Below are 13,810 nucleotides of genomic sequence, written 5' to 3'. Positions count from 1 at the left end.
CTCAGAATTAGATAATTCTTCATCAGACATTTGAAGGATTATAAGCCAAGTATATAGAGGATTTCAAGGAGGAGGGGGTGATATTAAATTCTGCTGATAGATCAAGGAAGATGAGTCTTGTGCACGAACCATTACACTCAGCAACGTGGAGGCTATTGGTGACCTTGATGGACAGTTTGGGGAGTGTGGTGGGGAGGAAGCTGGATTGGTATGGGGTTATGGGAAGAGAAGAATCTGAGAAAACAAATCTGTAAAAATTTTTGGTGTAAACAGGATCAGAGAATTGGTGTAGAAATTAGATGGCAAAGTAGGGTCAACAGGAAGAATTAGAGTCTGAGCTGCTTTCTGTGCTGGCTGAAAATGGCAAGGATTGGTAATTATGCATTTTTTATGAGAGTTCCATTTTAGTAAGTCTTAGGCTTTAGAGATTGTCCTGGAGGGCTTCTTAAGAGGATGGATCCCCTGGCCCCCCCTCTGGTATGTCTGAGTCAGTAGATCTGGGGTAGGGTCTAGGAATAGTTATTTAACTATCATTACTTTTTCGTCTCCTCCCTCCCAGCTGCTTCTTTCAGAAAGAACCGTACTTAATATCACAGTTTAGATAAGAAAAGTGGACTGTTAACTTGAACTTTTTGTTAGTAATTATGGTTTGTAGCTAATTGAGCAGCTAGCTAGTGCCAAAACATACAGTGTAGTGTATTTTCATTCGAGTGTACAAATGAGAACTATTATGGAAGTTTAAAAACAACTATGTTCTTCTCTTCAAATAATTTTAAAACATTTTTTGTTATTGTGTGTATGTATATATGCATGTACACATAATACATACCCCATGTAGAAGTGTATGAAATTGAAAACGAAGTTTTTTACTTCTAATCCTACTTTTCAGAGATAACCACTGCAAATTTTGGTGTGTATTTTTTTGCACATTTTTATATGCACATATACAAGTGTATGTAATTTTGCTGTTACAAAAATAAGCTGAAACCACACACATTGTTCTGAGCTTTCTTTTGTTCACTTCCAGGCTTGTTCACATTATTCCATGTCAGGGTGTTCATGCCTGTTAGTAGGGAGTACTTTGAGCAAGCTCCTTTTATTCAGATAGGCTGTGACATTCGTTTTTCAGACATACACTGTGCATTGCTTGCTTATTAGAATATTTCTGTGGATTGGATTCAGAGGTGGGCAGTAGGAAGCCAAGCATACTTTAGAGAAATCAATATTTCTGAGGCAGTGCATTTTGCTGGTTTCTGCAGTTCCTATCCTAATAGTGTAGCAACATCTGGGCCAAAGGAAAGAGTGTGTATGAGTGACTTTTCATCATAAAAGAAAAGGAAAAAAAACACTCACCAGCAGAGATAGGGAGCGACCTGAATTTTCCATCAATTGCAATGTTGTTGATGGGGTCGATTCCTTTCCATAGCAGGGAGTTCTTGCAGTTAAAATTGTTGCGTTTCCTTTTGGTGATGCTCACTGCCTGTATTTGCTATCTCTGTTCTTTTGTACAGGATCCAAGCTACTGGATACAGGTGCATCGACTGGAACACGGAGATGGAGGAATCCTGGACCTTGACGACACCCTCTGCGATGTAGCAGATGATAAAGACAGAGTGAGTTCAAGTCCAGGGGAAGCTGCTCTGAGTGCATTCTGTGAAGGTTGGGGTGGGAGTGGATAGGTGGGAACACTTTCCTTTCTGTTTTTAGACACACACACGCACACACGCACACAGGCATGCATGCACACTTTTTAAAGAACATGTGGGCCACTCACTCTGGTGTGTTTGTTTTATAACAAGTATTGTGAATCTTCACTACCCTGAACTGTAGGGTATAATGTTTTTTTTGATACCTGGGATTCAGTGCTAAGTATGGGGATTTTAAAATTGAAACTTTTTAAATGGAAATATCTTTAAATGTTTTTTTTTTTTGTGCCGTTTTTCTCCCTGATTTTAACCAAACGTAACATCTTCCCTGACAACAGGTCTGTCATTAAAATCACTGTGTTTCGATGGTCTCTGAGTTCTGATCCCCACACCGGCCCATCCAACCAGTCGGCCTGTGTGGTGCAGTGCCTGGCTACCAAACCAGCGTGCACCCCGGGGGTCTCCCTTGTGTGTTGGGCTCTCAGGGCACCTTCCTTGTTCCATGTTGCTCTTGGGATGCTTTTACTGGAATGCCATCTTCCGTGTAGCCTGTGATTTTGGCATCATGAACATGGCCTCCTACAAGAACTGGATCGTTAGCCTGTACCCACCTTTGTGTCTGTACTCTTTGAGGGAAGGAAGAGGAGAAGGAGGAGGAATTGAGGGAGGAATGACTCGACAATTTAAGAATTTGTGATAGGCTATTTGGCTCTGCATATAGAAGTCAGCAAATTCTTTATTGTAACTGAGGTGAAGAAACTTGAGCCAGCTTTGGCCACACCCTCTTTTGTGTGACTTGCAAGGAAATGACGGAAGGGCCTACAGCCCCATACACAGTTGTGTCATCAAGGCTGTGGAATCGCACAGGGTAGGCTAAACCAGAGAGGTTACATCATGGGGTTGGAAGATGGTAAATCGGCTGTGCTGTGGAGTTCCCCTTACTGGCCCATTGCCTCCTCCTCCAGGCGCCCTTTCCTTGGCTAGGAGCCTGGTCAGCACAGCTGTTGTCTTGTTTCCTCCCGCATTAGCACGGTGCCTGCCTCAGAATGGGCGGATGTCTTATGTTTTCTTGAAATGTTAAGACATGAAAAACTTCAAGTACCAAATATTGTGTATCCTCAGGGATGTTTGATTCACTAGCACCTGCCATGGTGGGATTTGTCCTTTGTAGCTTCTGTGGCTACATTGTGACATTGTCAAACATGCAGAACTTTTCTGCCCATTTATCATTTGCTGTTATTTCTCTTGGTGCCATTTGTCTGTTTTGGGTTTTTCAGTGAGCCAGGAATAGGTGACTGTCATATCCTTTCCCTGCAATCCACATGAAGAGTGCCATCCAGAGACTTAAATTATTGTCAATTTATTGTGCAGTTCAGCTCCAAAGCTTAAGACAACTACAGAGATTTATGAAGGATTTAAATAGACACCCTGTCCCAGCTGTAATATTAGTAAGAGATGAACTAATGTTGTATTGATCTTTCAATATTTCCCTCTCTCCCCTCAGTCCCTCTCTCCTCCCTCCCTCCATCCTTCCCTCCCCACTGTTCCCTTCCTTTTTCTCTCCTCCCTCCCTCCCTCCTTCCCTCCCTCCCTCGCTGGGGAGGGGGTTCTGTAAAAATAATATATCCTCTTATGAGGAAAAGTAAACATATAAAGAAGGAAATAATCACCTGTACTCCCCCATTCCTGCCCAAAGCTTATAACTGTTAGAATTTGAGTGGGCTTTGCATCTGACCCTTCTTTCTCTTTAGATATGGACACACATACGTTTTCTTTTAAATAAAAAGGATTGAACGGTTGCTTACTTTGTCTTTGAGTTGATTATAAATATATTTCTGTGTCCATTAACTGTAGCATCTAGAAGGCACCAAAATCTTTACATAAGATTGCCTCTGAGGTACGCCCAGCTCTGCTGTATTGCTTGGAATATCCTGCTGTGGGTGTTGGGTGGTTGTATGAGTGAGATTGGTGAGGCTGGAACCAGCGCTCTGAGGACACTGAGCTAAATGGACCCCTACCGTTCAGCACCACACACCCGTGCCTGAGAAGAGTATGAAATACAGGCCGCTCTTTCTCATCCTTCCTCCCTGCACCGCAGTCTAAATAGAGGTTACATTGTGAGTAAGAAGAATACTGAGATGCAGATATGCAGCAATATAATTAAACAAAAATCTTGTGACATGTATTGAGACTTATGGCCCAGTAAACGTCATTTTTGGTGGCTGTTCCCTGTGTACTTGAAAATAGTGTGTATCCTGCAATTGTTGGGTTCGGGGTTCTATAAAGATCAGTTAGGTTAAAGTGGTTGATGTTCTTGTTTCGATATTTGGGGTAGTTTGTCACTCAGCAATGAAAAATAATACAATTGGCTTTAACACAGTTACTAAATCACACACAAAAACCTACTATAAGGCAAACTGTATGATCTTCTAAAATAGCCGCATATTAAAATCATAGGTTACAAATTAAATTGTTTCAGACTTTGTATTCTTGTGCAAATTTGATGATGAATCTATATTTTCTAGAATCTTTTATTATATTTCCTATACAAGTTACAAAATCCTTTAACCTGAGAAAAATGTTTTAAATATTATTATGTAAAATAAGTTTTCAGACAGTTTTATATAATGCAGATTAAATTCAGTTTCCAAGTAGAAAAGTGCTAAAGAATACAGTCACCGTGGACTGAAATAGCTTTAAATCATGATTTTAATTGCCCAGAAATACTTTATATATATACATATGTGATTAATTAGAAATTTTTGAATGAGTTTTCTAGATTAAAGGGCTCATTTTATGTTGTAACTATAAAAAATATAATGAATAATAATCACAATATCCAAATTCTCAGGTATCGTTGGGTGCATTATTCAAACTGAGTGATTGTGTGTAGTCAGGTGTATGGCCCTTTTCCATGGCTCTGAAATTTGATTCTGACCTAATCATCCTGCAGTGTTTTTTACTGTTTTTGGCAGCTCCTCAGAGTAAAGATTTTGACATCCGTGTTGCTTTTAAAATGGATTTTTTTTTAATTTAAAAAAAATTAACAGTTCTCCTAAACAATAAAATTCCTAAAAATAGTGTTCCGTTTTATGAAAACGCCCCGGACACTTGTTTAAAGTACAGATACCCAGCCCAGGGCAGTAGGATCTCCCTGAGCCAGGCCTGAGGGTCTGTGTTTTGTAATCGTCCACGTGGCACTGAGGACATCTGTACTTTGAAACCAGGGCCCTGCCATCAGTCTCTATAATGGGGCAAATTCTCTCAAAGGTGCAAATTTTGTACTTAGTCACTGTGACTTTGTAAAATTACAAAAAAATGTTTTTTTTTTTTTTTTTTTGTGTGTGTGTGTGTGTGTGTGTGTTTTTGTGGAGCGGAAGTAGGATTCAGAAGCAGTAATTCAAATGATAGCAAAAGAAAATTCAAGTACTTAATCATAATTTTGCTCATGATCCTTTAATTACTGGAGTTCAGTGCACATCCCTGAGAAAGTTTTCTCTCAGTGCCTATATAATTCTAATGACCAGGATTTACCCAAATTTGTTCAAAATGGTATGAGTGTGGGTTGTTTTAGGTTCTTAGAGTAGTTCTTGATTTTCTAAAATATAAAATATTCTAGATTTACTTTGGGCATAAAACTGTGCCCTTTCTTAGTTTGTTCCCTCTTTACATTGTTGCTTTCTAGTAAGGGAAGAGAGAATCAGAGCGCACGTGTTGTCATATATTTTATTTATTCTTAGTACCTAATTCTCAGTTTTCTCAGTTCACACTTGGCCAAATTATGAAACACTGAAATGGTTTCCAAGTTATCTCTAGCACCATTTAGAACAGCAGTCATGCATTTATGCTTGTGAGCTTTCCGAAGTGCTGAACTGAATTTTGTCTGAATTTCTTTCTAGTTCGGTCTTCATTATTTATTACTTATAATTTCAATGAACCTTCCCTCAGTTCTCCTCCGTAGGCTGGGTCTCTCCTGTCTTTCCCTCTGGCTACTACCGTACATTTAGAAATTTCCAAATAAATTACAGAATAAAAGTACGTACCATTCACTTCCCTCTGCGTGCCAGCCACCTGAGACTGGAAGGACGTAAAGAAAGATTCAGGCACAACTGATCAGGAACTTAGAGTTGGGGGGAAATGCCATTGTGTGTGGATGATGAGCAAGAAGAAAGTCCTTTTCTTACACATGTCATTGTCCTCTTTTTCATATCTTTGGTGCCGAAGATAATTAAAGATGAGGTATCAAGTATTTCCTTTGTCGTAGTTGGATGTAATTTTATTTTGACCAAAAATGATGTTATATTTATTGTGTTTTTGCAATGACCTTGTGAAATATCGTCTATGTTTCTTGCTCTTTGTGAAGGAAGGGTGGAATGGAATAGCAATTCAACTCTTTTTGAAGGATTTGTACATGTAGACTGGGGTATAGGCACCACGAAGGAGTGTTGTGGAGACTCTTGGCTGCTTTGGTTGGAAAGAACTGAGGATTGCCTGGGGGACAATCTGGCCAGTGTCCTGAGAAGAATGTTGAGAAAAAGAAACTCTTAAAATGCATTGGAATCGTGGGCAAGCAACAGTTTGCACATGCTGGGTTAAAGCTAGCACAGAGGCATTTTATCACACTTTTTTCATCATTCCTTTCGTTGGTAGCTTCTAACTTATAAATAACTGCTGTAGTTTTGTGCCTCCAATGTTAATAATTATTACTGCCCTGTCAGACGTTTTATATTACTATTTCTAAAATATGTGGTAATACAGTTTCCTTTTGAAATACATGAATGCCAGAAGTTTAAGGTAAGGAACACGCTTTAATTTGAAAAGCTGGCAATTTTTCCTTTTTCAGATGTTATTATTACCTGTACGTAAATCATTATGTTACTTGTTTTAGCAGGAAGTCATAAAAAAATAAAATAATTGGTGTCCATCAAACTGATGGTCTGAGTGAGTGTATCCTGCTTGTTTGTGGAAAACACGCGTACATATATACTTTAACAAAGGTGTTGAAGACTCTGTGCCTTCATTTAAAGATCATGTGGAAAGAAGCACTGTGTTATTTTTGTTTTGGAGACAGTCACAGTCTGTACACTTGTAGATGAGAATCCAGATACATGTTTTTTTGTATCTGGAATAAGGATCATTTAGGTGAATTTATTTGGTGATATTGGAATGAGCTCATAAAACATTAACAAACCCTAGTTTGTTAATGAATGGATTGCTGCTACAATTACAGTGCGAGTTAACAGCTTGTAATTGATACAAATCTAAGTTAATTTCTTTAAAGGCTGTATTTTTCTCCTTATTTAGTGCATGACCACGTATGTGCCCGATAAGAGAAAGTTTTGAGATTTAAATTCCTTTATTATCAAGACCAAAGCACTAAATTGCAGCATGGGGGCCAATTATTTTTAGAATGTCCATATCCTGGAGGGTAGAGGTAGCTGGTGAATTCGTGGGCTAACTTCCTTTTCATCCCCCTTCCTTTTTTGGGGGGACCTAATTTCTTGTTGAGGACTTGGTCTATATACAGAATACGATGCTGTTTTAATTTTGTAAGGGTATTCTTACTACTATGAACTGAAGTTTCACAAAGAGGTGCTCTTTTGGTAAACAGAATTTTCAAAGATGCCCAACTTCCTTTAACCTTGAAATAGACAAGATTTTAAAACCAACTAAGTTATATGTTAATTACATCTCAGTAAAACATAAAAAACAAAAACCATAAACGACAGAAGTGAACCAACTAGAGTATGTTGTGAAATACAGAAAAAAGCCATAGAAAAATGAATGCATCAGGACCTATTTTATATGTTATTGTCACGGATACTAATTTGTTAAGATTATGTATTGTAATCCTTAGAACGGTCGATCTGTAAAACCAAAAACACAAAACAAAACAAAACAAAACCCAAATAAACCTACTGAATGAGGGAAAATCTCTGGTACTGTGTGATGACTGTAGTTCACACTTGAGGCTTGGAGTAAATTATGTGTTAGTGAAAAGCAGTGATAACTGAAATACATAATGTATTCTCATTTCACGTAGATTATTTTTGTTATTACTAAACATGAGGAATTAAGTTAAATGTTTTACATGCCAAAAAGAATGGGTTGCAGAACAGTGCTCCCAGAGATACGGCATCATATACTTTTTCCAAATTTAAAATGGTTGCAGAAATCATGTGCATTAGGTTGTAAAACCTCTTAGAATGTTTTAGTCTGAACAGTTTACACTGAGTTTTTTCTTTTGGGCAAATTCTGGTTTAATTTCCTTAAGTTATAATGCACAATGATGTCTGCCTAGGGTATTTCATGGTCACCAGCCTATTGGTGTTTACTCATCAGGTAGGTTAGTCATAGAATCTCTTATTCCTTGCTTCCCTTTAGGTGAAATGGATGCAGCCTTGGAGACCAGGCTTTTAATGTAGACATATTCATCTTTCAGTCTTGAGGAAATGTAATTTTAAAGAAGCAATGCTTTCTGAAAGCATACCCCACCACATGAAACCTCTCTGTTTGCAGAAAAGTACATTATAGTGAAATACTTGTGAAAATACATTGTCTGAATCAAAAGGAATATGTTCTTTATGTGTAAGTACATACCCTACTGTCTTTTGATGAGTATTTGAGATTGAGATTAAGTGGAATAGATGAATTAAAGCCTCAGTGTTGAACCAAAGCTAAGAGCCCTTTGTTCATTTGCATAAAGGTTAAGAAATGAATTTTTTCAAACCAGGGTGACTGAATAATAATAATTTAAAAGACAGCACATATATTAATTTCCTTTGAAAGATAATAAGACTTTTGTTTCATTTTTAGTATTGCCAGTTAATTTAACTTGTTTACTGAGCACCAGTTATGAGCTAGACATCGTGCTTTGTGCTATTACACAATATCAAATAAAGATAGACATGGTTCCTGCTTTCTTGGGCCTTACGATCTATTGTGAGAGAATTGAACAATCACAGAAATTAAATGTGGAATTACTAGCATAAGAAAATGAATGGTCCTATGAAAGATGTAACTGTATACCCTGACCAAGCTTGGGGTTTTGCAAGACTAGCCTGAAAAACACACACAAAACGATCAAACTGAAATTTGAAGTACAGCTAAGTGAAAATTGAAGGGTTTTATTTTTAGGTGATCAGATTTACATATGGGAACAGTGTCCTGGCTGCAGTGTGAAGAATGAATGGGCAGGAGGCAGAATGGACAGAAGAAGACCAGTTAGCAGGTTTTGTGGTAGGAGGTGTGAGATTGGAGGTTGGGCTAGGTGGAGATGTTGGTGGGGAGCAGGTTGATTAGAGAGTGATTTAGTAGGTAAAATCAGATTGGTGGTGGGGCCATTCAGCAAGGCAGGAAGAGCTGCAAGGTGGCCAGATTTGAGACAAGGTGGTAGATGAGGGATTCAGTCTCAACTGTAGTTAGAGTTTGAGTGCCATGGAGGTGTCACTTAGGCAGTTGGATATTTGGAACTGAAGTGCAGATCAATGAATCAGATAAAAATTTGTTAAAAATCAGGTTAAAACGACGTCTAAAATACAGTCTAATTTTAGTATAAATAATTAGGTACGTTGGAAAACATTTAAAGAACAGACTGAAAAGTGTTGATAGTTATTTCTGAAAGTGAAGTGTCTGATTAACTGAGGATATTTTTACTTTCCAATTAAACATTTCTCCATAATTCTACTTTTGCCTAATTCCAATATGAAGAAAGCATTAGGCATTTGTAAAGGTAGCTTAGAATAGAAACATTTTTTTTTTTAAACTTTAGTATGAATTGGCATAGGGAAGGAATGATTAAGAGTTTGATAACCTGGAATTGAAATAATTTGTATAAATAGACTTCATTAACTAGATGACTTGATTAATTTCCTCCTTAATGGATTTACTTTAGATAGGCTCTAAAGAAGAAAGTATTTAAATTAAATGCCAAGTAGAGCACTAAATGACTAATTAATTAATTCAAAGGGATTGTTTCCCAACATTTACACCATTATGGGTACTGGTTTGCCCACAGCTCATCAGTTTGTGGGTGGGTCTGTCGGGGATGGCAGTACCAGCTGTAGCAGAGGTGTGGTGGTGAGGGCTATTAATGGTAGGGCAGAGAGGAGAGGCTGGTCTCCTACTTAAGCATGCTGAGTGGTGGGGCTACTCAGAAGCAGTAGGAGTTTTGAAGTTGGGGTCAGCCTGCACAATATCGGTGGGTCACAGCCTTCCTAGGGAAGGCAGTGAAGGTATGGCTTGTTAGGACCACCCACTGAGTAGGAAGTAGGGGACAGAGTCTCTTACTCTTTCAGTTATCATATTAACTGTAGGCTTGTGCTTGTTTCCTGGTTTGCTGCACTGGCTTTTATGTTTCTTCCTTAGCTATGGGCCACTGCCAGTGTTTGTATCCTGGCTCCAGGACGTCTCTGCTTTATGAGCTTTGGCACAGTACTTAAATCTTTCTAACCTCAGTTTTCCCATTTCTAAATGGGGGATAATGATTGTATCCTACTTTGTAAGATCGTATTAAATTTAAACCTGAGAATTTGTGTTAAGCTTTTAGCATTGTGTTCGGCAAAAATAAATTCCAGCAAATGGTAATTGCTGTCACCATGATTGGTCACCATCGGTATCTCCGCCATCATTGAATTAGGCTGACTATTCACTCTTTTAACACCAGTTCTTAATGATTTAAAAACAACCCAGCCAGGCCATCTCATGTATTGGTTTTGTAAAATGAGATTCTATAGATAATTATTTGCTTATTTTTACATTTCTCTCAATTGGAAGAGAGCTTGGCGCATAATGAGTGCTCAGTAATATAATTAGAAAAAATACATTATTTATTTCCTACATCCTTAGAATTTGAGGGTTCCCAGTGTACTATCGATGTGTATATGCATGTGAACCAGAATAGAAGCAATGATCCCAGTTTTGACTTTTGGTCTTTGGAAGACAACAGGGACTGTATCATTACAAAACGAAACAAAAATCAAAAACAAAGATTTGATACCAGAAACAAAGGCAACAAAAGCAGAAATAATCAAATGGAACTACGTCAACTTAAAAAGCTATTGTACAGCCAGAGAAACCATCAACAAAATGAAAAGGCAACCTAAGGAATGTGAGAAAATATTTGCAAACTATATGTCTGATAAGGGGTTAATATCCAAAAAATATAAGGATCTTAGACAACTCTATAGCAAAACAAACAAACAAAAACAAGCAAACAACAAAATCAAACCTGATTAAAAAGTGGGCAAAGGACCAGACGTACAGATGACCAACAGGTACATGAAAAGGTACTCAACACCACTAATTATCAGGGCAAATCAAAACCACGATTCGGTATCATCTCTCACAGTTAAAATAGCTATCATCAAAAAGATAAGAGATAACAAGGGTTGGCAAGGATGCAGAAAAAAGGGAACCCTAGTGAACCTGTTGATGGGAATGTAACTTGGTACAGACACTAATAGGAAACAGTATGGCAATTCTTCAAAAAAAAAAAAAAGTGGAACTACCATATGACCCATCAATCCCACTTCTGGGTATATATCTAAAGGGAATGAAATCACTATTTCAAAGAGAAAGCTGCATTGCCATGTTTATTGCAGCATTATTCACAGTGGCCAACACATGGAAATAACCTATGTGCCCATCAATGGACGAATAGGTAAAGAAGTTGTGTGTGTGTGTGTGTGTGTGTGTGTGTGTGTGTGTGTGTGTAAAATGTAATATTATTCAGCCACGAAAAAGGACATCCTGCTATTTGTGACAACATGGAATGTCCTTGAGGGCATTATGTTTAATGAAATAAGTCAGAGAAAGACAAATACTGTATGATCTCATGTGAAATCTAAAAACATTGAATTAATAGAAACAGAGACTAGAATGGTGGCTGGGGGGTAGAGTGGGAGAAAAGGAGAGATTTTGGGCAAAGGATATAAACTTAAGATGAATAAATTCCAGAGATCTAATTTACAGCACAGTGATTATAGTTAATAATATTGTGTTATATAATACCTTTAAAAATTGCTAAGAGAGTGGATCTTAAACGTTCTCAACACAAAAAAGATGGTAATTGCTATTGTTGTACTCATTTTTTAATGTATCAGTGTGTCAAATCAGCACAAAGTACATCTTAAACTTAACAGTGTTACATATCGATTGTATTTCAATAAAGCTGGATTTGTTTCACAGTTTTAAAATATTACCTGGTCAACAATGATAATTCTTAGAAAAACAACACATTTCAAAACAGGTGCTCAGAATAAATGCTACCAAAGCTGCTTTATAATACATTGCATCTTTAAAAATCTTTAGCTCAAGTCTTCCTTTGTCTCATATTTTCAGTGAAACATGTAAAATCCAACTTTTCATGTATGTAAAAAGCATTATCATTGTGCAAAGAAAAAAAACAAAAGAGCAGGGTAGATGACTGTTGGTTTCTTCTTCATTAATATTTTTTGAATAATATTGGAGAACTAATTTTAAATGATAAACAAGATCATGATATTTATTCATTCACACATTTATTTATAGAGGATAGAAATCATGTAAAAAGTAGCAGTTTTTCCTCCTGGATTTTATAGGAGAAGCAGCAGATTCTGTACCTTTTGATCCTCCTGTAATTCCAGAATAAACCTACAAATATAGTAACTAAATTTTTATTCAACCTTGTATGCTGCTGCATATGGTCACACCTTTGTATCAACTCTGTAACATTAGGTGGTAGTGTCCCCATTTTTTAAAAAGAAGGAGAACCCAATATGTTTCCAGACTTACAGGGTTTTTTTACTCCTTTGGGCTACTGCCTAGCACTAAATAACAAACATTTATTGGTTGGGGTTGGAGAAAGAAACTAGTTTGGCTATTAAAATATGTGGATTTGAACTTTCATTTTGTCAGATTACTCTGTTGTCTTATATGACTATTAAAATGTCAGATGCTTAGTGTCATGTATAATTTGACCAAAATTCACATTTATTGATGCCCTTTGTTCATATATATCAAACTAAAATTATAGCACTTTTTTGAGGAAAAGGTTAAGCAGATCTTATGGATTCACTGATTCCTTCATTCAGTTCATTCTTCTGATATTCATTCAACAAATGCTTTTCATTTCCTAATGTATTTGAGAAATAGCTGGAGGTACTGAGGATGTGTGGGGGTGGAAGGAGTTCTCTAATATCCCAGTACTTTCTTTGCAGTGAGAAAAATAGACTATGAAGGAAGTAAGTCTGGGATGTGCTAGAGAATACGTGGCTGGGTATGGGGTGGTACTTTCAGCTGGTTGAAAAGGACATCTCTGAGCAGGAGACAGGTGGTCTGGACTTCAGTGGATAAGAAGGAGCCCAATCTTGGAACATCTGGGGTCAGAGGACTCTAAGCAGAGGGAGCAGCTCATACAGCAACCTGTAATAGAAAAAGGTTGAGGTGTTCATGGAGCCACAGGGAATTATTATTGCTGATATGCAGTGAGCAACAGGGAGAGAGGAAATAGGTGAAGTCGCCGAGGAAGATGTCGGGGTGTTATTAAAGGCTGCACCAAGCAATTTCAAGATTTGATAGTAAACACAACAAAAAGCCACTGAACTGTCAAACTGTGGAGTGATATAAGTAGAGGTACCTTTTTAGAAGATTGCTTTGGGAAGAGTGCATTTTAGATGAGCAAGAAGGGGAGAAAGACCAGTGAGAAGGCCGCTGTCCAGTGAAGAGATGATGGTGGCTTTGCCTAGTAGACTTGGGGAAATATGAGTGGAGTTGAGACATGTTTTACAGTTAGAATTTCCAAGAGTTCAGGCTGTGAGGAATGAGGGCAGAGGGTGACTTTTGGCGTTTTAACTGGAGCAAATTGGGTGGGGACATGGAGACTCCATTTATTACCAAAGGGGACAGGGAGGTTCTGTTTACTGTGGGAGGTTCATTTAAATAGAAAACTTGAGGAATGGAGTAAGGGTACAGAATTGGGGACAGTCAGTCTCTTTCCTATTGGAACATTTAACTGATTTTGAAATGCCTTTGAGACACCCAAGAAGAGATGTCAATTAGGTCATTGGACATGTAAGTCTGAAGGTCAAGGGAAAGATCAGAGTTGGAGATGGGAATTTGGAAATCACATTATATAGATTAGATGGTATTTAAAGACATGTGACACATAGTGTTTCCACATGGCA

At 37.7% G+C, this 13,810-nt stretch overlaps 1 protein-coding gene across 26 annotated transcripts in view; it reads left to right on the top strand.

The window, feature by feature from the left end:
- PARD3 (par-3 family cell polarity regulator) overlaps positions 1-13,810 on the top strand; it is a 610,024-nt gene that overhangs the window by 99,124 nt on the left and 497,090 nt on the right. For all 26 annotated transcript variants that reach the window (XM_081059103.1, XM_081059088.1, XM_081059079.1 and 23 more), the window contains exon 2: positions 1,512-1,613. In XM_081059103.1, coding sequence (XP_080915229.1) covers positions 1,512-1,613 — 102 coding nt within the window. The remainder of the gene's footprint in view (positions 1-1,511; positions 1,614-13,810) is intronic.

The sequence above is a fragment of the Rhinolophus hipposideros genome, assembly GCF_964194185.1.
Source record: "Rhinolophus hipposideros genome assembly, chromosome: 1".
NCBI lineage: Eukaryota > Metazoa > Chordata > Mammalia > Chiroptera > Rhinolophidae > Rhinolophus > Rhinolophus hipposideros.
This window is presented reverse-complemented; position numbering and strand designations above follow the sequence as displayed.